This window comes from Lingula anatina, chromosome 3 (genome assembly GCF_051362555.1).
Source record: "Lingula anatina isolate TDL-2025a chromosome 3, LinAna3.0, whole genome shotgun sequence".
Lineage (NCBI taxonomy): Eukaryota > Metazoa > Brachiopoda > Lingulata > Lingulida > Lingulidae > Lingula > Lingula anatina.
In genome coordinates this window covers 26,342,773-26,368,630 of record NC_141769.1, presented here as the reverse complement: position 1 = coordinate 26,368,630, position 25,858 = coordinate 26,342,773, and the positions used below count along the sequence as shown (strand labels likewise).

The following is a 25,858-nucleotide window of genomic DNA, read 5'->3' as shown; positions in this document are numbered from 1 at the left end:
GTTCAACAATAATGAAATGATTCGGAATAATCAAATGATTCAGAAGAACGTGGACTTCAAAGAGAAGTGTTGAAAAAATTTTTTATTTCTTAAATAAAATCAAGATTAACAACATAAGAAGCACTGGTGAGCAGCTAATGAAGGATTGTCCTTTAAAATTTGAACTGTTAGGCTATCAGTTATTTCTCATAAAAAACACATTTTACACTATGACATAACTATATCCAGTTAATTGAAGCATTACTCAATCAATATATTTGCTTTACTCAAATTTGAAGCAAAAAAAAAAAAAAAAAAAAAAAAAAAAAAAAAAAAAAAACATTAACACTGTGACATTGAAATCAGTCATCATATACAAAAAAACATAATTAATTTATTGGCTGGTGAATCATGTTTTGCAGCATAGCAGATGTCATTGCATACAACATTTAGTTCCAAATAAAGAGTCTGGGTAGCTCAACATATTATAGTAATAACATATTCAAATACCAAGCTGTCAACTTGCTGCTATATTGTAGTCATCTTGGCTTAAATTATACATGCATATTCAATAGATCTGAAGTGGAACAAGGAAAACTTCTCTTATACCATATAAAATGTAGTTAAATTGGACTTTGCCCTGAAATTAAATGTTCAGTGATTATAGGGATCATGACAAAAATGATAATTATTTTTATTTTTTTAATTTACAACATGAGGATAGCTTGTTGCATTGAACTTATTTGAAACATGCTCAGAGCTGTTGAACAGTATAAGAAATACATACAGTGAATACAGTGGACCTATATAATATTTGCTACGTATGAGGATTTCATAATTGACAGATAAATAATTTTCATAACAAAATCCGTGGATAGGATATTTAGCTAGTTATAAAGCTAGATTGAAAAAAATTAATAAGACCCTATGAGATTATCCCCAGTTAAGACTTAGCACAAACATGTCTGTCACGTCACAGACTCTAAAATTACCCTTATAACTTTATTCTAAATTCAGAAGCAGCTTGCTCGACAAGTAGATTGAATCCCATTTAGTATTTCAACTGTCCTACCTAGACAAGCTGTGATATCTTGTGTGTGGGGCAGTCTGAACTTCAAAAAAAAAAAAAAAAAAGAAAAAATTAATTTTGTGTTTGTATTAGAACATCATCATCATTACAAATATATTTTTCTCATTGTGTTACTCATTTATCATAAAATGCATACATGTTAACAGATAAAGATAATTTTGATTATTGCTTAAAAGTAATTAAACCTATTGCATGCCAGTGAAGAAGTAATGACATTGTAAGGTCTGTACCCTAGCATATTTTAAGTAATTTCATGTTAACTGTATCTCATGCCATTTTGCCATCAAGAGATCGTTTCAAATCAGCAATATTTTATGCCATGTCACTAGGTGCAGGGTTCTGATTCCATTGAACTAATTGAATATAATATTTGAGACATTCTATGCTCTTTTATTTTAGATACATGGTTGTGGCTCACTGTAATTTGTGATGATTTAGTTAGATTTTCAAAAAAAAAAAAAAAAAAAGGAAAGGATTTATTTTGTCCCCAAAAATGATGGCCATTTTTCACAAATTGCTTTGATTTTTTTCCTTGTTCAGGGACAATCAGTGGGATAAGTTTTGATTTGCTCAACTTAATGATAGATATGCTAAGCATCCACTGTCTTCTTTACGTACAGACACAATATGTCCAGGGGACAGTACAGTCTACATGTAGTTTCTTGAAGTCTTTGTAGGCTAATGGTTGTTTTAACAGTGTGGTTTGTTGAATTTACCCTTGGCTATTGTGGTATAGAGCCGAAGCAAGTGAACCTTTAACTAATGGTAGCTTTCTAAGCTCTTCCTCTTTTCAATCAATTGGTCAATGAAAGAATTTTCAGTAAAAACTCATATTTTGGATTTGTTTCATTCAAATTTCATATTTTAGCCTCTGTAGAGTGATTTTAATGCCAAATGTATTAATTGTCATATATTTTTTTTCTGGTGGTAGCATTTGTGAAATGAAGGAGGACGCAGAAACTTATGTTTTTTCGATATCACAGTGTAGATGAGCTCATATAAAATGTGATGATATGTCTAACCATGATATATAAATATAGTACAGCTGTGTCCATAGCTAACAAAGATGAGATTCTTCAATTTTGAACCACATTACCTCAAAAAACTTTCAATGAAATATAACAAGAGCATTGAATGTGAAGTCACATGAGCAGCTAACGGAATTGAGTAGATCCCTACTGGTGATTTTACTCTTATGATATCTTTAATAATCAATTAATAGTTATAAATATGTTTTTGTATATGACCTCTTTTACACCAATATTTTGATATGCCATTATAAGCACTAACAATTCATCAAGCACAACCAACATGTCTTGTTTGTTAAAGGTGCTTGTTATTATTATAGATATTAGCATAACATGGTATCACAAGCCAGCCCATGTAGTTCCCTATGTTCCTACATATGTAAAGTACAATTTGTGCATAAGTGATACAAGTGTTATACTCCTTTAATGATAGTATATACAAGGGCACTTGTTATAAAAAGTTTTGAGAGCTCAGCAACCAAATTTTCATCCGCTGAAGCTGGAAGCTAGCTGTTATTGAACGATAAGTTCCTATTTACAATGAGCATCAGGAATAGTCACATGTAAAAAATTAACCATAAAAAAAGCTTATATTTGATATACACTTGAGTTGGAAGCAGATTTGTAGCAGCTGTCTTTTTTTCTGCTGGTGGTTTGGGCATAATGTGTCAGTGAGTCTTATGTCCAGTTAGCTGGCCAACTTATTAAAGCCCTGTCCTAAAGTTTGTCATACAGGTTCACACACTTCCAGAAATCCAGTCCAGGTATATGATTTCAGGTATCTTAAGTGTGCCTGTTTAGAAATTCACTGTTTCGTAAATGAATCACAGCATTGCCATAGCCTGTCCTGGCTCTTCAAGTGGGCTTTTTTTCCAGACACCAAGTTATTATAGGATGAGAACTCTCTATTTATTATAGTATCAACCTCATCCCAAGCCCTGTATGACCTCTTAATTGAGCCTCTTTTTAAAATTATCATTATTTGATAAACTCTCAATGGGATCTCTTCTGTGGGCAGCTTTTTGATCATAACTTGGAAATCTTTGACACAGAACTGACCTAGGCCCCCCTGGTTGGGCCTCCTCTCTTGGGCACTGTGTTCTCAGCCGTGCTCTCCTCCCTAACTGAGCCTCCTATAAGAGTCAATATGTGATCATAACTTGGTAAACTCCGTCTTTGTACTGACCCAGGTCCCCCAACTAGGCCTCCTCTCATGAGCACTGTGCTTGTACACGGGGTTCACTTTGGTCTCTCCCTCTTGAAGAGGGGCATGGAACTTCTTTTCATCATACTCAAAGTCATTCATTGCGATATCCTTGAGGGAGTTGATGGATTCTTGGGATCCTCTCCTTCTAGGTGGTGGTGGCAAGTCGACTTCCTCGTCTCTTGAAGGCCTTGACCGCACATGTCCATTTTCTCGTTTATCTGTTGGTCGATACATGAGGGGCCTTTGTATTTTCTCGTCCTGGACTTCTTGGAGATGGGATGGATGTAGGTTTTGGAGTTCTTTGTCTATACCATCAGTTCCAATAAGTAATGGAATGCTAAGGCGTATAGGTTTGGCATTGTCTACTTCCACTGTGAAATCTAAGGAGTAACTTATATCTATTATGTCACAGCCATCTAATCGAGATTCTGGTACATATGGAGGGATGGTGAGGCGAACATTCCGCCATCGCCGACCTTCACCTATGGACATTTCCCACTCATCTCGCTTCTTGTTGACTAGCTGGGAATGTGAGAGAGCCTGGTGCTTGGCTGAGAACCGGCTAACCATTAAGATACTGGCCTAAAAAATAGATTCATGAGTGTTATTTTATTGCAGTATAATATGATACAATACCAGGTATTAGAAGATATTTTGCTATTGACTGATTTGTCAGTTATGCTATCAGTTTTCTTTGTTGTTATGCAAGTTTCATAAAAAAATAGATAAAGCCATTTGTCAGATTTTTCTTAGCATTACCAGACAATTGGTGTTATTAAAACTAATGAATTTCAAGAAAATTGATTTAAAAAAAAAATCCTTAAAGTTTTTTCTAAGTTATCTTACAATGTATCTTCAGCTGCCTCTTTTACCTGTAATGCTTTCACTATCCTTGGGCTGTTATTGGAGACCTCCACAGTAAGAAAGATGTCCTCGCCTGGAAGGTGAACTCTCCTGTTTATACTGAGAGAAACGTGCACTTTCCCAGTTATACAAAATATTCCAAACTGCCTTCGACTGACCTCACAATGAAATGGTTGCAGTAATCCAATTTCATTTGAAATGTCCATGTGACGTAAAACCAGGAAAGGCTCACTGATAATTATGGGGCTGATCGACATGCCTCGATCCTCTTGAAGGGTTGCCTTGACTACATATGTTACACTACCCTGTTTTCCAATGAAAGATGAAGGGATATTTGAGGGAAGTTCATATTGAAATGGAAAATCATGGGTCCCCTTTTCCAGTTGGCGATGATTGTTTGGAGATGAAGCAATCAGTTTTTTAATCACATTGATGTAGGTTTCATGAGCGCGGAATTTTTCGTGGGACTTATCCTCCCAGCCAACTGTTGCCTCTCCCTTGATTTGTACAGTGATGTGTTTGATGAAGGTCGGCTCTGGGAAGTAGACGCTGACACAACCCCGCAGTATTTCCCCTGGTTCGTATTGGTATTGTTCATCGATATCATGTTCCAGGTGGACTTCTAAGCGGTCAGACATCTTTTCTCTTATGATTGGGGGCCTCCACAAATTTGCCTCTTCCACATCGTCTAGAAACCCTGTTAAAGAAGTGGGAAGTTGTTAAAGATTAGAAAATGAATTGACTTAATTTTCATCTTGTGCATAGCAGGGAAGCTTTTTTTTTGCTTGGAAAATTTAATGTTTCTGATGGGATAAAAACATGCAATATAGGGTTTTTTCTTTTTGTGAACATCATTTTCATATGCATTTCTCTACCCCTTCTCTTTTCAGTCAAAACATTTGCAAAAAATGTGTAAATTTTTAAAGAAACAAGGTAAAAGCACCTTTTAACAGCTATTTAGCAAGGATTTATGCCTCTTAAGTTCAGGAGATAAGCACAGTTAATTTCTCTGCTTGTTAACAAGTAATTACAGCTCATGAATGGTCCAAGGTCATATATTACAGGTAAATGAGAGAGAACCAAGTAGGAAAAACAATCAGGTGTTCAAATCTTTTGAAAGCAAAGAACAAAGAAGTATATCAAAATTTGTACCAGGTAACCCCAGTATATGGCACATGTCTGTCAAATCCACATACAGAAATCCTATTCATATTTTTCTGGTATCAAGTTTCCTATTTTTTTCTGAATTTAGTGATTTGTGGTTAAAAAAATGTGTGTCAGAAAGGTGATTATTTTCCCTAGTAAAATGGGACCATCACTGACTAGGAAGTCACACCGCATGAGCAAATGGATGGCTAATTTTTTAAAAATTGGACAAATTTGGAGTGAGAAAAAAATAATATTTGAGTGTTTTGTGCAAGTTGTGTGGTCACCACAGATGCTTCTGCTGATATCTAAAATGTAAAAAATTTTACCAGCAAGGTGAGTGATTAAGTTTGAAGACAATAGTATGTTTAAGTTATACAGCCACAAGTCAATGATGGGAGAGAACATTGGGATAAGTCATAGTGTTATGGTAAGTCAGGTAACATATCAGAGTTTTAACGAAATTATATTGTATTTGTTATAAATGCAATATCCTTACCATATAGGTGTGTCAAACTTGTATTTGAAACATCTCATTTTTTGGGAACATTTCGATTAAATATTGAAGGTGAATGATAATCTCAAAATGTAAAATCATACAATACAAAATTATGGTAAATCAACCTGAAGGTCATTGACATCATACTTGATATATACTGCTAGTTAGGCTTAGCTGGCACAAGCTTGTCTCCTTCTTTTGTACTGCTAACTTTGTATGCTCTATAGAATTAAGTCATTAATTAAGTCTTGCATGCAATGTTTTTTTTAGACGATTAATTTATGTAATTGGTAGCAACTACGGCCCTGTTGGGTTTTTGCTTTGAACAACAGCAACAATCTTTCATGTGTCTAAAAATCAATTATATTCATGAAGACAGGTATGCCTTTACTGGAAACTGCAACAAGATGTAATTTAGACAGATATATATGACTCTTCTAGGCTAATTGGAAAAAGTAAGTTGTACTCTGAATTTGAAAAAGATATCTTGTCTTTGAAGTCATGGTGAGAGGAAGCTGTATTGTATTAAATGGAGACATGTTGAGCATACTACTGAAGAGATTTGTGGAAAAGATTTATGTCTGAGTGTAAGAACATTGTTGTTGTTGTTGTTGTGAACTCCAAATACGGTTCTTATAACATGCGTCAGTGATGACTTAATGTTGTAGTAGTTCAAGAGAAGATTTAACTTCAAAAGAATATTGGAGATATTGATATTTCAGAATTCTTCAGATGTTTTCACAAGTGGCATTTGATTTTGGAAACAAAATTTTTGTTTTCTTTTGCAATGGTTCAAAGCTCCTGAATTTTTGGTAGGTGAATTTCCTTTCACTCAACTCACTTTAACCTACTGAATAATTAGGTTGAATCTCAAGAAAAGTATAAGCTCTTCAAGGAAGAATATACGAAAAATTCTCCCATTTGTAATAATTATTTTATTTTTTTGAGCACCAAATGATGTTATATGTTATTCTATGTAAATTAGGTGAGAACAATCGACAAGCATCTGACTGTGTAGTAGTCAGGTCAAACATGTGGATTAAGCTGGAATATAATCCATGCAGAATCAATAGTACCACACCCATCTGAAAGGGGCAAGTGGTAGGTATATTTATACTTAAACATAAAAGTAAATAAAGGATGGATTTCTCCATGCTGAAAAGTGTTCACAATACCTTGCAGTAGATCAGAATTCTCTAGGTTGGTGAAAATCCTCTAGCTGATATGAAAACTATATCTGTTATTTTCTGGTCTTCATATAATCTAAAGATTTCGGTTACCTCTGAAGATTCTGCCTCTTCTGGTAGGTTTCGAGCAAGTGGGTGACTTTTGAATTGGGAGCCCTACATTTATATATAGATCTGCACAGGGTGTGGAGCACATTTTAGGGTGTCTCCTAAAATTTAAAGAACTTTCTGGATGGATTTAGACCTTCTAACAGCCCACACAGGGGATCTGCAAGGTCAGACTTAAAAACTAGCGACAGCTTAATCACCGTCAGAAAATACATGGTTTAATTTAGCGAATGGGCTTAAGTAAATATCTTGACTTGTGTGTGTAATGATGAGGAGAAGATTCTAGTTGAAATAGTTCCTCATTGTGCCTTGATTGATGTGCTTAAGTAAAGTAGTTAAAGAGAAAAAAACTTCACATTAATCTTAGTAACACCTGGACTTGTGCCAGACTGCTGGTGTGACAGTGGAAAAAAAAAAGATTTCATCATTCATTCTGTAAATTTTGTTGTTTCAATTAATAAAACTGTAAGGCAGGTTCTTTTTAGCAAAGCCAAGATATGAATTTTTTTTCTCTAAATAGAGCTTCTTTTTCTTTTTAGCAAAGTTGTTGAATACAAATAGGAGTCTGGACTCTTCATTGGTGCTATATGGTGGAGTACTTTGATTATTACTTCTAGGTCCACAATGAGTATTATAATTACACATAGTCACAGGAAATATGACAGTGATATATGTGGGGAGAAAACTTACAGTAACCCAGTGGCCAATAACTTGTCCTAAAGAGTGGGGGTCAGCCACAGACTTTTTTCTACAGCATTTGAATTTGTCACTGCCTTGTGGCCCTAGGGCTTACAATTATGTGGTGGGACCCACACGTTATCAATTCCTCTGTATATATATTTTTCAATTCCTCCATAGAATATATACTGCTCGTCCAGTAACTTTTACACGTTAACATCTCAATTCTTATTTATTGTAGCTGAGAAGGAATTTGTGGTATTTCTAAAAGCTAAAGTTACGTGGGTGGTTTGTAAGGCACACGTTATACCTGTAGATGTTACCTGTTTTGTTGAAGGTTGCCAGAAGCTAAATATGTTCCCCTGTCATTAAGTAGGGGACAGGTTTCCTAAATTAATAAATCTTTCTGGATGCTATTGAATAGATTTAAACATATAGCCTGTAGGATAATGTAGAACTATTTTTTTCTCTATCAGCAGAAATCAGGTATTGGTCAAAACAGCAACTTGACATCTGGTAAAACTACTAGTAAACCTGATTTGTAATAAAATAGGATGAGTATATTTGTTACACCTCTTTTAAGTTAAAAACTTTAATCAATTAAGATATGTTTTTACACTTCTGTATTTGGTGTATTGGGATATTACATTGAGTGACGCAAAATCATAAAAAGAACCTTATTTTATATAAGAAATAATACAGTTTTTAACATCAAAGTGACCACTACCTCCAGCTTTCCCTTTCTCCATATTCTTCGGTTCTGAAAAAATTGCTGTCATCATTGTGAAATTTTGATCTCAGAATACAGAATTTTCTCCTCCCTGTCAACCAAAGTTCAGTCCTCCTAACTCGGTGTCTTTTTTCCTCTTTAAATGAATCGACACTGTCCTAACTTATTCACACAGGCCAAAAGAATGTGATACCTTTCCCAATCATTCTGAATGTGGATACCACCTCCTCATTGCTGCCTTTATGATTGTGCAGTGTTAGAATCGGGGGCAGCCTATTGTCAGTGGCATAGCTAAAGGGGTTGCTCTGAAGGTGTGGTGAAACCTGAGCCTTTTACACACAGCATTCAGGGGGCCCGTATGTTAACCCATGGGGGCCAGGACTATGGATAGTGATATTAATCCCCAGGTGATCCATCATGCTGATAATTGAATGTATTGATTTGTGCCCCGAAAGTGTATTTGTTTAAGTAAGGGATTTGTTTAGGAGGACAGACTCTCTCTTGAAAGAACTGAGAGAACAAGGCCCCGCCTTGCAACAATACACCCTCTCTGACTCAGACGAAGTGACATTTTGTGAAGGGCTCCTTCTATATACATATATATATAACATTATGGGTGGAACAGTAAGCTGTAGCACCTGTTTACCTTTTTTTATTTTACTTAAGGAGGCTAATACTTAAATACTATTGTTTAATTGGTAATTACACCGAGGGTGTAGTCCACATCATAGTATGTAAGAATATGGGTGTGGTTATGAAGTTAAACCTATGTGACATTTTGCTTATAAGGAAAAAGAAAGAAGATTTATCTTATACTTGGTGATAAAACTAGTAAAAAGTATTTTATTTATTTATTTAAATCAGACAGGTTTTAGAAAAGGTGTCTCCTCTCACTTCATCTTCTGGGTAAGCACCCTTTTATTTCAATTTGATAATAACATAAAATGTGTCATCTAGCTCCTAATGTAAGAGAGATTTGGATTGACACTATTAGAAGAAGGAACAAATTAGGGGGCCATTTGTACTTGAAAATTGCTACGAGAGTCTTCTTTTTGGGCCTAAACGTGCATCAAAGTGGGTGTAGCTACTGGTAAAATCTGAGAAACATGCCTGACATTTTGCTCATAATGTGATAATTGTATTGAGGGTGGAGGGGAGCTGGTCAGAGTTTACTTTCCTACCACACCTTACCGTGACCTTCACTATGAGACGCCATATGGTGTAAATATAGGATCCCATGTATGCTTCACACTGTGTATGGGTGCTACATTTGCATGTGCAAGTTTGCTTTATTTTCTGTTTGTGCAGTATGTGTCGTACTTGTAACTTGTTCAGTTTAAACCATCTTCTTTTACTGCGTTGCCATTTTACTAATGAACATGCATGTTTTACTCAAGAAGATTTTAAATATACTCAGTTTTAATGTATTTTTCCTAAGATGTCAAATGAAAATCTAAAATAATTTGTTGTAACCCTATCTGTTTTAATATGCAATGTGTTATAATTTGGAAAGTTTTTTTTTTAATAATTGAGATGGATTAGTAAATAAAATTTCCAAAAAGATAATGAAGTAATGCACTGGTAATGGGATTCCATTCATGTTATGGTTTGTCAGAGTAATAACAATCCAAATCAACTGTGGGACCTCACCAATGGCTTAGCAATAAAACAAATTACAGCATAACTAAGCATCATTTGATAGTTAAGTTGTATGTTTATGGACAATAAAATGATGAACGACTTTCTAATTTATTCTGTGCTGTATTATAATTACAGTGTGCGGGCACTATATTGAAATGTTATTTCTGGTGAATTATAGTCTACTTATAATTTCCTAAGAAATTAGAGCAGATTGAGGCTGGGGAAACATATTCCCATTGTATATTTAGATAATTGGCACCAGTAATGAAAATTCAATTATTCCGATCATGTCAGGTGAGGCATGTAAAAACTTATCGTTTAGATAATAAAATGTCTTATCAACAGGATGGGGTGGGTTGAAGGTTACGGATGCATGATAAATTTTAACCACTGTTCGTACACTTATTTTATTTGGTTGCACATTGTTATTGGAATTATATATAATCACTTTAACTGACTGTTGTAACAATTATTATGCCTTTTTTTTACCATTTCCACAACTTATAAAGCAAATAGATGTCATTACTGTTTATGGTAACCTCATAGTACAAGACATCTGTTTGAACACGATAATGATATTTATCTGTTTGAATTAGCAATGACATGATGATATCTCTGTGATAAGTTTGATGCCCTCATGGATTGTGTTAACCAGTCCCTTAATTTAAAGATCTTCACAACAGTTACTGTTTTTTCTTTCTTTTTTTTTCTATTTTTGTATTGTCAAAATTACCAAAACGGGTAGTCTTCCTCTAATTTGTCTTTCTCTAATTTATTTTTTAAAGCAAAAAATCAATTCAGTTGCACAGAAAAGTCCACCACATTTATCAATTCTTTCCCTTCCGTATGTCTGCACACACACACACACACACACACACACACACACACACACACACACACACACACACACACACACACACACACACACACACACACACACACACACACACACACACACACACACACACACACACACTAGGACTTCAGTCCCAAGTTCATGTCTGTCTGTCACCCACTATTCCAACACCACTTGCAGTTTTTCCTCGTTTTACACACTGCAGTCTGCATGTTTTTGGCTGTTCTATTGCCTTACCATTTTCTTACCAGTGATTATGTGCTGTAGAAATAGAATAAATACTGCAGTCAGTGTCTCTTATCCCTACCCCAAATGACTTACAGCCCTTACCTGTCTGAGAGGCATGCTTTTTACTCACCTGTCTCCATGGTCATATATGCTTTTCCACTATTAAATCAGGTTTAAAACTTCCATTGCTATGTCCAGTGCTTTTTAGTTACCTAGTAGTTTTATGACAGTTATTTTGTCTCACAGAAAAAAATAAACACAGGAGCATGCCTGTGAGTTCACGGGTGTTCAAGTCATCAGGCTACTTTCTTCCTGGTAGGATGATCATAAACTGCATTGGGTTATCATTGTTCTGCTGTCTGTTTAGTCCTGGGCAAACATGCCGCTGATTAGACTATTTGCCTTGTAGAACTAACAGAAGATTTTAGGGGGATCTCTCTGAATAATATTTTATTTTTTTTCACAATTTTATTCAATGTATTTCATGTATGAACCTTTAAAATCTTTTTTTTAATCCAAAATTGTTGAATTTAGGGCCTAATACTTCAGATACTTTGGATATGAAATGTGGTAGGCCTTTTTGAGATAGCAAAACAGAAGGGTGGGAGAGGGGTGTAAAGAATTATAATTTAGTATATCATCATTGAATAATGGAAAATATAAATTTTGATTTTGTGATATGGTGCAGTGACTCTGATCAGTGTTTTAAGTTATTAGCAGAAGAGAATATTTAATAAAAGTCAGTAGATCTATTATTACTTAAAAAGCTGTATATATATCTCGATCATTTCTTTTAGTATGAACCTTTAAAATCCGATTAGGCAGGAACATAGGTGGGATTTGTATGTTCCCATTTACACTTACGGATAGAGGGCAAGTGTTGCTAAAACAAAAGGGTTGATAAGAGAGAAGTGTTTGTGTTTTGTTAGCCGTCACTGATGTAATTCATGTGTGTAGGTTTGTGGATATGGAATCTTACAGTATGAATCATGTACACAAAGATGAGGGTAGTTCTCACAGGGACTGTGTGAAAAGTCACTAGCAGCGTTTAAGGGACTTATTAGGTGGTAGCTTTTTATACCACTAATTTGGGGGTTATATAAGGGTACTTATTATAGAATTTTTTTAAGGGAAATTTTGAAGATGCATTTTTTAAGGGTATGGGATTTGGCTAGCTGTAAGATAAATGTAATGTGTCCATCTGGAGACAAATTTCGTGGTTATGGTAGTGGACAGCATATTAGTGTAACATTAACAGGCAGGTTTAGCAGAATAGACTGTCTGAGCTTCTGAGGGTAAATTACTACAGTAATTAAGACAGGTTTAGGGAGCATATGAAGGGACAACTTTTAGGGGGGTAATTAGGGTTAAGTCGATAGGAGGCATATTTGGGGAACAGTTTTTATGTGAGTGGGGGGGGTGGAAGAGTTTTGCACAAGGAATTCCTTCATTGCTCCATTCTCATCCTATAGAAGTACAATCTTGTGATAGCTAAATCGCTTTCAGCTTAAGTAGCTCTTATGTCTAGCTCGCCTACTGAAGCTGTTAGGGGTTATCAGCTTCAGTAGGCATGCCAGATATCTAAGCCACTTAAGCTGAAAGCAATTTCGTGAGAATCCCTTCGGAGATGGACCGGTCCCACGTGATCAATTTAGGTATGGGAATGGGTCTTATTCTTAAATGTTTTTTTTTCCTAACTGGGATATAAGAATGTGGTAAAGGGTATTAAATGAGATCTTTGTTTTATCATCTCATTATTTAATATTGATAACTTAAACTATTGTTTTTCTGTTAATTACAATTTAAACACCAAGATTTACCCCTGTAGAATTATAATATATAATTATATTCAGTTTCATCTTTGACATTTTATGGTATATAATGGCAACAAAAGGCCAGATGAATGCCCTATCCACTGATTTACCCAGCTGCTCATGTAATTACTATTTTTTCATAAATCATTAACATCCCCAGTCAACCCTGTGCCATCAAATTACCATTTACAATAATATCTCAATTTGCAAAAATGTGCTTCTTCACGGACATGTGTTACAGTCCACGAGACTGACACAAGTTGTTGAGTCAGTTTTATAATGGTTCTTTTGGGGAAGATACACAATGGAAAATTTAAATGAAATTGTGAGTTACTAGTGCATAAACTCTTGTAATCATTGCTGTGGATAATTCTCCATCTTGGCAGAATAAGGGACACCTGCATTTAAGTTGAAAAAGTTCTATGCCTGACTTGGGATAAAATATGTCAAGAATTCTTCCGTATCTTTGGGGTGACGAGCTTGACATTTTACTTTGAAGACACCCCCGTTCTTTTTAGCCTACCCTCCCATCCCCCCACCCCCCACCCACTCCCCCAACAACCTCGCCCCCGTACAGTATTCATTGACAAATAAGATATGTCATTAAACACTGGAAAATGGAATATGTCCATACAGAAATATTCAATCATATATTAATCAAAGTTTAACCTAAAGGACCATAATAAAATAAGCATTTGGAAAAATTGCTCCAAAATGTATTGAGGAACTGTTCTGAGGACTGCTTTTCTGACCTTGTTCTAATATATATAGCGAATGTGAGCATGTTGTCTAAAATGCAGCCTAAACTGATGATATTTTGGTAGCCTTAGTCCTGGTCATTGAGGTTAATATCAGTGTATTACATGATAAGTTGATTGCTTTGCTATCTGCTGCAGACTTAGTAAGGTTCATTGTTGTCAGCATCCTCTTCCCCAGGTAAATGCATAAGATTGATGATTGAAATATATCAAAAATTGATTGCATTATGTCATGCTATTGACTTAGTGTGGATTGTGGTCAGATTTTATGAAAAACCCTTTTAATTGCACATAATAGCCAAATAAGCTTCTGTAGTCTCTCTCTCTCTCTCTCTCCAACTTTATCTTGCCCCACTTCATAGAACTGTTACTACTATATTTATTTCTAAGGGATGGAGCCACACATAGAAATGCAACTGTCTGCCACCCACACAAATCCATACAATAACCCATAATTACCATTTGAATTAAGTGAAAGGATTTGCTCTCCCAAAGGCCTGTGTATAAATCACTTATGATGTAAAGATTATTTAACAGCTATGATAATTTTACTTGTGTAATATGGATAATGTAGTATAATAGTTTGGTATTTGCAGGATTCCTTTTATTGTGTGATGACTTGCTATTAATTTATAGGCTTATGACAGAAATTCTGGCTGAAAGTTTTAGGCTAACAGGATGAATGTTTTCTCATAGATATTTTTGAAGTTTTTTCCTACTTGTAGAAAAAGCCTACACTGTCTTTGATCCATTAAAAAAACTTTTTGCAACTATGTCGGCTCAGTCCATTAAGTGCATATAGCACAATTTGTTGCTACTATTATGGTCCTTTATAAACAGTAAACAGGTTCCTTTCCTCAAAGATGAAAGCCGTCCTTGTCCAGTTGGGTGTGTCATGGCGGTAGCCATTTTACATTATCGAGATGTAGGCATTACTTAATATGAAGTTGTGTACATCTAATATAAACTCTTTGAATGCACTATTGCAATATGAACAAGTTTTAACATTACATTTTGGTTAAGTCCATCTTACACAATAGTATTATTGCAAATAATACTATTTTGTAAGATGGACTTAACCAAAATGTCCTTGTGTCATCAGTGTAGGAACATGTGGTGAAAATGGCCTACATCAACCTGTATGCGGATAAAATATTCATTTTTCCTTTTGAAATTCTAACTTCAACTTTCAGCATTACTTTGATATGAAAAACATTAACTGGTGTATTGGTTCACTATAATTCCTCTTTGTGCTGTGTTGGATGTTCTGCCTTATAATATGTTAACTTTCTTCTCTAAATTACTTAGAAATACTTTTAACTATCATGATATCTAAGTTGATGTCAATCTGCTGTTGCTATGGGGTTTTATTTAACAATGTACTGTGAAGCACACGTTCACCAGAGATGATATTAACTGACTGATTTCTTCTTGAATTGCAATCTTTCAGAACTGCATTTTCAAAATATACCTTTCATGCACTTAAAAATGGTAAAGAACGTAATTAAATTTTGCAGGGATATCCAAATTTTGTCTTCAAATCTGGTTGTGCCAAATCACTCTCTTCATCCTTCAATTGAGAAACACTAGAAGCTGTAGGTAAATAAAAAACATCATATGAGTATAACTTACGCAAAATTTGCAGAAGTGGTTCTATGTCCTCTATAGTAACTTCCTGTGCTTTATGAGATGGATCTTGTTACAGAATATATCCAGCTTTGCAAATACTTCAAAACATGTCCTGTATCTTTTAACTGGACCTGCACTAACATGGACGAGCGGATTCGATTTTCACTGAACTCAACGACTGAATGCACATGCATGCCTTTCATATGCATATTTTCCCCCCTGTTTGAGCGCCAACAACATTATTCTTGTTTACCTGGTCTTTGGAAACCTTAGCCCCCAATCAATAGGGCTTACAGTCAATACTTTCAGATGAATAGCGCATTGCTCTCTCCATAGGTTTACAATGTTAAGACTGTTTCTCTGCTGGAACACAATGCATGTGTAGTGCGTATTCAGTTGTCCTTGTGTCATCAGTGTAGTAACATGTGGTGAAAATGGCCTAGATCAACCTGTATGCGGATAAAATATTCATTTTTCCTTTTGAGATTCTACAAGCACTTGTATGGGCATATATGAGACGGAGGTGTACTGCTGTTTACAATTGGGTCTCACCTGAAATTTTGTGGTATTACAAAAGACGCATTCATGTGGCAGAGTTCTTTTGATATTTAAATAGTGGAATTAGTTTCATTATCCTTGCTCCCGTAACTTCAAGTGGAATGCTTGAGAAACTTCAGTGTTTATAGATACAGACACATTTGAATGATACTGAGATAAAATTTATTGATAAAATCTTCATTATTGGGAATCAATACATACTATGAATGCATAAAAGCAAACAAAATGTTATTTTAGGAATGTTTGTGAATTAATTTTTGATATGGTTGTGCAAATGGTTTATAGAACTTTTGTAAATTTTTAACTGTTGTGATGATAAATAATGCATTTATGTATTTGTGGAAATATAAAAGGGAGGACTTGTGAAAGATTTGTAATTGTATGTGTAGTAGAGCTCTACATTTAGGAAACAATTTTGGTATATTTTATTTCTCATTATTTTATTTCATAACAGATAGTAATTGTTTTGTCACTTTTTAAGCAAAATGCACTGTATACAGATAAAAATTATATCAGAAAACAAGTTGATACATATATGATCCACTTGAGTTCAGCACCAATGTCACCCTAAAAACAGTCTGCATACTTTTATTCTATAATGTACCATAGGTTTTTAAGGTGAAAAAGCTTTAGTGGCCAATTAAGAACATAATTACGTTTTGTTCACTTTCTTTTCTATTGGCACTGCACAGTTTCCCAAGTTCAATGATAAGCTGCTACACTCATGCCATTTAAGTAGAGGAAATTGTTAAATATATACCCATTATATTCTTTTCTTTGTATTTCTATCTCTACAGAAAAGCCCCCTACCCATGGCGGTCAGCGAGATCCTGTCCACTGCAAGAGGCACTGCTTTCTTCGTCCTGACTGTGGCTGGAGAATTCAGTGGTCATCCAGATGACCCGAGGTCAAGTGTGGAGCCCCCAGGTAGTACCTTCCTGACAGAGTCTGTGCTGCCCAAAGTTCTTCCACCATATCTGGCCAGTGTTGATGTGTCTGAGGAATTCTTGGCTGAGGTTAAGAAAGGGTAAATATATATTTGGATTTAAGCTTTGGTTTTGTTTTGTTTTGGATAATCTGTTGCAGTTTTAAGTAACTTTATTATAAAACGGACCCCCCCCCTCCTTGCAAAAAAAAAATAATATTAATAATATTAAGAAAATAAAATAAAAATAAGTGTCTAAATACACACTAAACTGGTCCATGTTCCATGTTAACCATATTCTATCTGAATGATTTGAAATAAATTTGGAATTTCTCCATGTAGGATACGTATGAATTTCCTAGACCACCTGGAGGAGTGGAGTGAGGAAGCCATGGAGAGGTCCAGGAGTGTGGTGGCCGCCAAGGTACTCATAGAATTCTAAACTGAAACAAATTTATTATGAATTTAAAAATATCTCAAAGTCATTAAGCAGCAATATTCATAATGTATAATTGTTGCAGTTATATATAAACATTTACAGTTGAATCTTTGATTGTCATATCTGTTTTTTTTTTCTGTTTCCTTATTTCAATATATATATTTTTTCATTTGATTTTATGCAGTTTATTCCATTTGTTTATTCTTCCTCTTGGGATCATGCCTTAAAAATAGATACCTTGTTTGATGTGTGAAATATATTGTATAATTTTAGATTGAGGAGTTGAACAGCGAGCTGGACCTGAGACTTCATCTTCACCAGCCCAGAACTAGGAGAGCCGAGCTGGATGTACATAATGTTAGAGCAGGTAACGCATATTTAAAAACTTTAATTTAAAACATAAAGGGTTTCCATTCTAATACGGAAACCGTAGACGTCAGAATTAAACAAAATCCTCAAATGGAAGGAATCATAGTTTTTGCGTTTGAAAATAAGAATCACTGCATACTGAATTTTTGTGAAGCTTTTAATTTCTTCCTTGAATGTCTGATACTGATGTTTACATTAACATAGCTGAACATTTTAATGTGTAATTAATCTTTCGGTCTGAAAGTGTGGTTAACCAGTTGTGGTGAAGTGAAGTAGCCAGTGCGTAAAGTTATGGGTTTTTCATGTACTTTAACATGTTCTTACTTTTGTTGATATTTATTGTCATTCATGCAGTCTATTGTAAATTGTGATATATTACCCTTTTTTGCACGGAAAGAATCAACATTAATGCAGAACATTCAAGTTGAAAACTTTCAATTTGTTCCTTGAATGTCTGATGCAAATTTAAAATTACTTCTTGTTCCATGAAAGATTTACTCCTTGAACATCTGCCACTGGAGTTTACATTTATCATTATAACAGCTAATAAGTTTTTTTTTTTTTTTTTTTTTGCTTTGAAGGATTTTAACGTTAAGACAGTAAGACTTCGCATATTGCAAAGGTGAATAAAACCACTTATATACACTTATAAACACTTTAATATCTGTGTTCCAGCCGAGCTTGTAATGCACAGTGAGCGTGTGACCAGACACTGCAAGGGCATCAACCATTCCCTGACCGAGCTGAAACAGCAGTTTGCTAAGATGACCCACGAACATGATAAACTGGCCTCCAAGTTCAGGGAGGGGATAGAGGCCCTGGAGGTGGTCTTCATCAATGCCACCAAGTCTGCAAAGTGAGGAACAGGGGGAGTTAAAATAGAATGATATGAAGTAGTTGTGTAGAAAAAGAACTATTGTATATTGTATATATTGTAATATTATATATGATGCATTTTGTCAGGCCATGCAGCAATTGTAAATGTTATTACTCAATCTCTTCTAAAGAAATGTGATTGATATAAATATAGACATTTGTCCTAACTAACCCCATATGAAAGATGGACTTTTTTTTAAAAAGGTAGTACATTTTAATGGTTGCAGTAGTTTAATTTCCCTGTGTTGTGTATCCCTTATTCATTGTAGATTGGTAGCTCTACAGAACAGACTGCAGGAAGAACTGGACAAGTTCATGTCTGTGATCCGTGCCTCCCTAAGACAGTTCAGACAGCACCTGGATGACACCCTGGCCATGCTCAGGCAGTCCAATGCTAAGTTTATCAAGTCTTTCAAGTAAGTGTGTGTGTGTGTGTGTGTGTGTGTGTGTGTGTGTGTGTGTGTGTGTGTGTGTGTGTGTGTGTGTGTGTGTGTGTGTGTGTGTGTGTGTGTGTGTTTAATAATATTTATAAGAATTTTAATTTAGTTCTTTGAATATAGAATGTCTCCAAATTAAAAAGAGCCCTTTCAAATCAACATTTTCGCTGTTGTTGTTGTCTTTTGCTAAATTTAAGGGCCGCAGTTCCACAGAGAATTCAACCCAGACTTAAAAACAATAGAAGTGAAGTCAGAATACTGAATTAGCTAAGCCTCCTGGCATATTATAGAAAGAATGAGTAGATTAAGAAATCCCTCATTACTTGCAGGTTATTTTCTGATGGTGGCAACTTCTGCCCAGAGGAAATAGATGAGTACCGTAAAAAACTAGAGAAGATGTCTCAGAAGATAGATGCTGCTGAGGGTTTCATCATGGCAGATTTGGAGGGCATGGAGTCCAAGAGATTGGATCAGGCGACAAAAGTGGCGTCAGAGTTTGAGGACAGGTAATGTGGTAAAGTTCTTGCACTGGAAAGTGAGAAAACTTGTCAAGATTGATGTTATTCCTAATTAGTTTGCTCCCAAATGAAAACACCATTTCAATGGGGACTTGGTTAAAAGTCTCAATTAAAAAAAAAAAAAGGAAAAAGGTATGTCACAAGTTCTAGTAGAAATGTATGCACAAGAGATCAAATTGTTCATGAAGAATGATGGCATTATTGAAAAATGCACAGGCTTTGGGTTAACAAAACTGCCACTTGGTTAACTTTTTGGCCTTATCCTAGACAGTTATGGGAGCAAAGCTGACACTCTCCGAAAATAGTAGCTGATAATAGAGGAAAAAACATCTAATTTGCATCACATCTGTTGCTCTAAATCTCGAAACCTTCTTTAAACGCACTCACATATGAATTTTAATTTTTTTTTCTCTTTCTTTGCCCATTTTTAGGTTCAAGAACCACATGTTTGACCTGATCTTCATGGAGAAGATCGCCAGGTGGCTGACCAATACCCAGGTGAAGATCAAGGCTGAGGTGGCCGACAGTAACACACAGGCACAGCGGCTGGCTCAGTTCCTCAATGATCTGGACAGGAGGATTGATGCTTGTGAGAAACCTAATCTGGATAAAGAGGTAATCATCTTTCACATGTGTCAAGATTAAAGTACATGGTTATGTATGCATTTTTCTTTGTATGTTGCTCTTTTTAAGTATAGAAAAAAGTGTTTTCACTTGTGTAAAATTCCATCAGAACCTTATGATAGCCTTCTGCATAATGGCTATGTCTTTTAACCAATTTTATTTTACTTAGAATGATGCAATGCAATTTACATGCTTGATGCTGTTGTCAAGAATCAAAATGGCTTGGTCATGGTAACGTTATGAATCCCAGTGGCATGCATCATTTTGACAATAAAAATAATAATGTATTCTCCTTGTATTTAACACTGATTTAAAAAAAATTAAAAAAGGGGAAATTACAAGTAAACTAATGTATGACAACATTATTGTCAACTTTTTAAATTTCAAAAATAGAAAAGGGAGAAATTAGCAAAACGGTATGTGATCCTCAGTAATAATGCGATTTGCCTTAATCTATATTCCAGCAAGTGTCCCCTACTCAGTTAAACAACAGTCTGAAGGCAATATTTGAAGCGTTCCACTCCAGAAGCCAGTATCTGAACAGTCTCAAGGACCCCAACACTATAAGACCACAGTCTGCCACTATGCAGGGGGCACCTGCTCTAGGTATGTGAACATGTATTCAGTGATAAGACTGCCATTTAGTGAAAAAGTCAGAAAATAGTGTGTGGATCAGGGAGCTGCCTAGGCCAATACTATTTTTGGCTCTCAAATAGTTCGGAATCTGCATATAGTTGTACAAATCTCATCCCTGTATATTAAGGTTACATTATTCTGTATCTTTACTTGTATAGGGGCAAGTATTTTAGCAAAGGTGTATATTTTAATGGGTAAACCTGTTCAAATGGTTATTCACCTGTAAATTTTACTTTGACTAAATGCATGATCAAACAAGAATAATGTACATATATAATGCAATATAGGCATGCAGTAATGTATACACATGATAAGAATGATCTGTATGTAAGAAGAAAAATTCCTGGCATGTTAGAATGCAAAATTATCTGCCTAAATCTCTCATTAATATCCTGATAAATGTTGTATGTGAAATTTAAATATCACTTGCCTTTATGCTGTTTCTGTGGTCCCAATTGGGCAGTTCATTGTTTAAAATAGTGCATTTTTACATACTTCAGCTCATTATACATTATTTTTTGTCCCTATAGGGGCCAGGGTGGGGTTTGCTGTGGATACGGGTGTGCCAGCCATCAGCAAGGCAGGAAAACAACCTGCAGAGGACCCCTCAATCAGCACTATCAAAAACATTCTCAAGTGAGCAATAATACTTATAATAAACACGATGAAAATTATTATTATTATGATAATAGTGATGCCTGATGATGATAAAGTTTTTTAATTTGGGTGAAGTCGGCATAAGATATTTTGGTTACATGTAATGATTATGTTGTTGTAAAATGGTGAAGAGGACTCATACTATATAGAAGGTTATCATTAGCAAACTTTCTTTGCCAACAGTTAGAAAGTTAGTAATGCAATTTAATTTTCATTTCCAGTTTGTGTAATGAAGGTTCTTGATTTAATCTTTTCTGGTATCTTAAGCAAATGTATTATATACTAAGTGATCTCCTCTTACAATTTTGTTTTCATTATCAGAACCCAGAAAACCAAGCTTAGGTTTGGTCCAGATGCTGATTTAGATGGGGAAGTGACAGGTGAGTGAAATCTTTCACAATGCTGAAAGGGAAAACACATGAATTAAGTTTTATCATTGTTACAACTTTGGAGTGGAAAATGTGTTCATGTTTTAATATTTAATTGCCTGTTCACAATTATAGAAAATATATTTATCCTGCCATTTATCAAGTCCCCTAGGTCATCTTAAACTTATAAAATCTTTATAAATTTGTTTACTTTACTGTTTTAAAAAATCTACTTAGTATTTTCCATATTTTTTATTCTGTAAAATAGATTTTTAAAAAATTTCTTTAACAAAGATATCCTTAGAGATTCTAGACCATTTTTCATATTTTTTCATGAAATATAAGCAGAGAAGGAAAGACAGACCAAGTCCATGTCTCGCCCGCCCACCCAGGGGACAGCCATCATGGAGGCCAAGTCAGTGGGTACCAAACACAGCAGGAAGGGTACGGCCACCACAGCCACCTCCGACCCTACCAGAAGATCTCAGTCTGCGTGAGTACCTAGACATAATTATATCTAGTATAATCTACCATATTGCTCTGCAAAAATTTAAGGGGGGTTCTGAAAAGTATCTATTTTGTTGTATGAGAGTCGTAAAGAGTTTTGCTTGTGGTAAGTACAGTGTAATGCTTTTGTACAAATCCTGGGAAATGTTTGCGATGAAGGCTTATAATCTTATCCGTAGAAATAAATGCAATGCTTATTTTTTTATTATATTTGCATGCTTTAAGTGTAATATGGTATAGATGGCAAAATGCACTTAATTTTAACGAGAAGCATATTGAATCACTATATTATAGGCTGTGGTCACGTCAAATAAGTTTTATGATGCACCTAACTTTTCAAGTAACCTCAGAAGTGACATTTTTTCACTGTTATTGTGTTGCATAGTTTGTTAAGCACATGTATTGGTTGCTTTGTGAGTTTTGATGTTTTCATATATATTGCAGGTTCATATATTTAAAAACTTGCTTGAATTCAATAGAGATGGGCAAATATGTTATGCTAAATGTGTTACTTGCCCACTTACTTAATCTTCTTCTTGCCCAGTATTTCGGCCAAAAATTGCCAAAGATGTTTTCAGATATAGTTTTCTGTTAGTGGATGGATCTATAATGTATAATTCATACCTAACAGGAATACACAGTGGGGTCTAGTCACAAAAACGGTGCAGTCAAAGTCAAAATTCAGGAGGAGAAATGAATCACCGTATGTTTTAGGGTGCCACATTATGACATTTCAATTCATTTTGATATGGCTTATTTAAGTTCATTACCAAGCATTTACATTTTTTTTTTTTTTTTTTTTTTTTTGTGTGATTTTGCAAAGAAGTGTTTGAGTGGGCTGATGAAATTGAAGATAAAGGTGGCAAACTTTAATGACTAAAACCGGACAGATTTTTAATTTCAAGATTTTTTTCACAAAAAAAAAAAAAGAAAAGAAAAGAAAAAAAGAGGATGATTGAATACAAAGATTTAAAACCTTGTTCAATGATATAACCTGGTATATTTTCCGACAGCCCCTTTGATATTTGGACAGTGGTGAAAGCAAAGACAAAACTTACATCCCTCGTAAACCTGAGCCCTGTGACGGAACACAGGGGATCCAGCAGGGGGAGCCACAGTCGGGCTTCATCGTAGGTTGCACAGCACAAAGATTAACCCAGACGAGTGTACTGATCTAACTGTGATATTTTGAATTCGCATCTTTAAATTTTGAATCTTGAATTTTCAGATCTGACTGTAGATTTTTAAATTTTAAACCGATAGTAATAAAAACAATTCTAGCTCTTGAATTTTCAGACCTTACTGTAATCTAATAATTATTCTGATTGTTGTCCAGCTGATAACAGATTTTGCAGTTGTCTTGGTGTGTTTTGCTAAACAGATATCTTTTAATCTCACATTTCAACTCTTGCATTTCATTAGATGGAAGAAAAAGAAAATATCTTGTGTATTGTGAGGGCTTTTTATGTCACTTTGATGTTATCAAACTTGAGGTTAGGATTGATGTGATAAAGATGACAAAACTGAAAATTTTAGCAATTTTTTGGCTTTATACCCATGTTTCTGTATTGCTAAAATAAAAGTTGAAGAAAAGATTGCATTTTGAAGTGGTTGCCATGCCCAAAGCTCTGTGTCACCTAAACATATATCATAAAAAATGCTGAAATGATAAAGGAAAATTCAGGCAGTTCGTGTAGCATGACCTTTAATTATTTTGCACATTTTGAGTAGATTTTTTGTTTTAGCTTCATTAGTATATTAAATTTTGTAGTACATTTATGTTGCTCAATTTAGGCCTGCTTAACATTTATATTTTTAATGCTTTAATAAGCATTCTTTGTTTTGCACATGCCATTTTCATTCAGTTAGTTACATTTTATACAGACCAGGCTTTTGAACATTAAATTTTTTAAAAATATTTTATTGTGGTAGTTGCTCAAGCTATTTTGATTTTGAAAATTGTGACATTGGAGTGTTTTAATGTAAAATATCTATAGAATTATCTCATTTGAAAATACAAGTTAGACTTGCTTTTACTAAATTGTTCTAGAGGTAACAATCTTAGATAGTAGATAGCTGTTAATGCAATTTTGATATGGTTTTGATAATTACTAATGAATAGTGTTCTATTATTTATCAATTTTAATACTAACTTTGGATCCCTGTGTATGTGTGTGCGGTAAGTTTCAGCAAGTAGTGCTGACAATGCAGTGATGTAGAAATACACTTTAACTTGTATAACATACATTTGTCAAGTTTTCAAAAATGTTCAAGTCTTTTTTATCTATTTATTTATTTATTTATTTATTTATTTATTTATTTATTATTATTATTTTTGTAACAAATATTTGTTTAAATTCTTTAACTGCATAGGTCATGATTTTGTTGCACAAGAATTAAGTTTAGTTTATTATGTTTGAAAAAATAAAGAAAAAATCAAAATATGATCCAAACAGAACCAGCTCTGTAGCAATGCCATTGTGACTGCTGGTTCTGATGTGCATGACAAATGTGGATATTACTGTCAGAGAAAGAAGAATTTCATTTAAAAATTTTATTTGATTTTAAAATCATACGAGTCATTCTGTTCCAACAGGTCATTTATTTATTTATTTATTTATTTATTTATTTGTTTAAATAAATAATTAAAAGATTTTCAGATTAATTTCACTTGTTCTGTAAAATGTGTTGGCTCCAGCATCGCAAAATTCACAGCTGAAAAAAAAGTCAACTTGATATTTAATTGCATGATAAATGACATTATCTCGTAGCTTGATTGTACATAATAAACCCAAGATATATGTTTCAGTGTGCGTCGCTCCACATATGGCAGTAATAAGATGAAGATTGACAAACGTTTCCTGATATTTGGAGAGAAAGATGAAGAGGGGGAAGAGTCCCATTTTCTTGGTAAAATCCGCCATACTCTCCGAGAGGCTCTAGATGGTCTTCTGACCACTGCAGAGGTGAGGAAATACACCTGCCCATTAGTATTCCAGCATTCACAGAGTACAACTCAACATTTCAAAAGACCAACAGTTGTATAATAATAATAATAATAATAATAATAATAATAATAATGATGATGATGATGATTTTTAGCTTATTGTAATTGCTAATGGAGAGGGATTCAATTGAAAAAGTTTGGTAGGTGGGAAAAAAGTTCAAAACACAAATCATAAATGTAATATTTGCTGTGTCCCTCACTTAAACTATATATTTTAAACTCTTTTTGCAAGCTTACCTATAGAAGTACGTGCAATTCTATTATTTATTTATTTATTTATTTATTTTTATATCTTTAGCTGTACTACCGCCAAAAGGGCAGCCGTCCAGTGACCAGACCCCAAGCCCTGCAGGAGACATTTGAACAGTGTGCAGAGATTGTGGTCCAGAAATTAGAGTCCTATTACAAACAGGCTGATGAGTATCACAACCAGTGTTTGCAAGGTGAGATATGATTAGAGCTAAACGAGATAAAAAAAATGTGAGCATTTTGATT

General features: G+C 34.6%; 2 protein-coding genes across 8 annotated transcripts in view; one reads left to right on the top strand and one right to left on the bottom strand.

Moving 5' to 3' along the window:
* Positions 1–25,858, top strand: part of LOC106172963 (coiled-coil domain-containing protein 180) — a 49,247-nt gene that overhangs the window by 20,281 nt on the left and 3,108 nt on the right. Inside the window, exons 18-31 of one of the 4 annotated variants that reach the window (XM_087009546.1) lie at positions 16,798–17,027; positions 17,268–17,349; positions 17,638–17,731; positions 18,409–18,589; positions 18,879–19,025; positions 19,376–19,552; positions 19,996–20,179; positions 20,653–20,794; positions 21,355–21,460; positions 21,803–21,861; positions 22,198–22,342; positions 23,370–23,486; positions 25,166–25,322; positions 25,662–25,806. In XM_087009546.1, coding sequence (XP_086865672.1) covers positions 16,798–17,027; positions 17,268–17,349; positions 17,638–17,731; positions 18,409–18,589; positions 18,879–19,025; positions 19,376–19,552; positions 19,996–20,179; positions 20,653–20,794; positions 21,355–21,460; positions 21,803–21,861; positions 22,198–22,342; positions 23,370–23,486; positions 25,166–25,322; positions 25,662–25,806 — 1,966 coding nt within the window. Of the gene's footprint in view, positions 1–16,797; positions 17,028–17,267; positions 17,350–17,637; positions 17,732–18,408; positions 18,590–18,878; positions 19,026–19,375; positions 19,553–19,995; positions 20,180–20,652; positions 20,795–21,354; positions 21,461–21,802; positions 21,862–22,194; positions 22,343–23,369; positions 23,487–25,165; positions 25,323–25,661; positions 25,807–25,858 lie in introns of all 4 variants that reach the window. The other 3 variants (XM_087009545.1, XM_013553920.2, XM_087009547.1) reach the window with 3 other exon arrangements.
* On the bottom strand, positions 1,064–15,951 carry LOC106172965 (arrestin domain-containing protein 3). 4 transcript variants are annotated; one of them, XM_013553924.3, is made up of 3 exons: positions 15,696–15,951; positions 4,177–4,865; positions 1,064–3,886 (listed from the first exon to the last, which is right to left on the bottom strand). In XM_013553924.3, exons 2-3 carry the CDS (start codon positions 4,804–4,806, stop codon positions 3,251–3,253), a joined length of 1,266 nt encoding a protein of 421 aa, XP_013409378.2. In that variant the 5' UTR covers positions 4,807–4,865; positions 15,696–15,951; the 3' UTR covers positions 1,064–3,250. The 4 variants fall into 4 exon arrangements, with proteins under 4 accessions (XP_013409378.2, XP_013409376.2, XP_013409375.2 ...); XM_013553922.3 differs by lacking the exon at positions 15,696–15,951 and adding an exon at positions 15,446–15,681; XM_013553921.3 differs by lacking the exon at positions 15,696–15,951 and adding an exon at positions 8,514–8,792.

Coding starts and splice junctions, on each gene's coding strand:
- LOC106172965 (XM_013553921.3), bottom strand. CDS start 8,568: ATGATGACAGCAATTTTTTCAGAACCGAAGAATATGGAGAAAGGGAAA. Junction 4,866..8,513: donor GGAGAAAGGGAAAGCTGGAG/GTAGTGGTCACT, acceptor CTTCTTTAACAG/GGTTTCTAGACGATGTGGAA. Junction 3,887..4,176: donor GGATAGTGAAAGCATTACAG/GTAAAAGAGGCA, acceptor TCTATTTTTTAG/GCCAGTATCTTAATGGTTAG.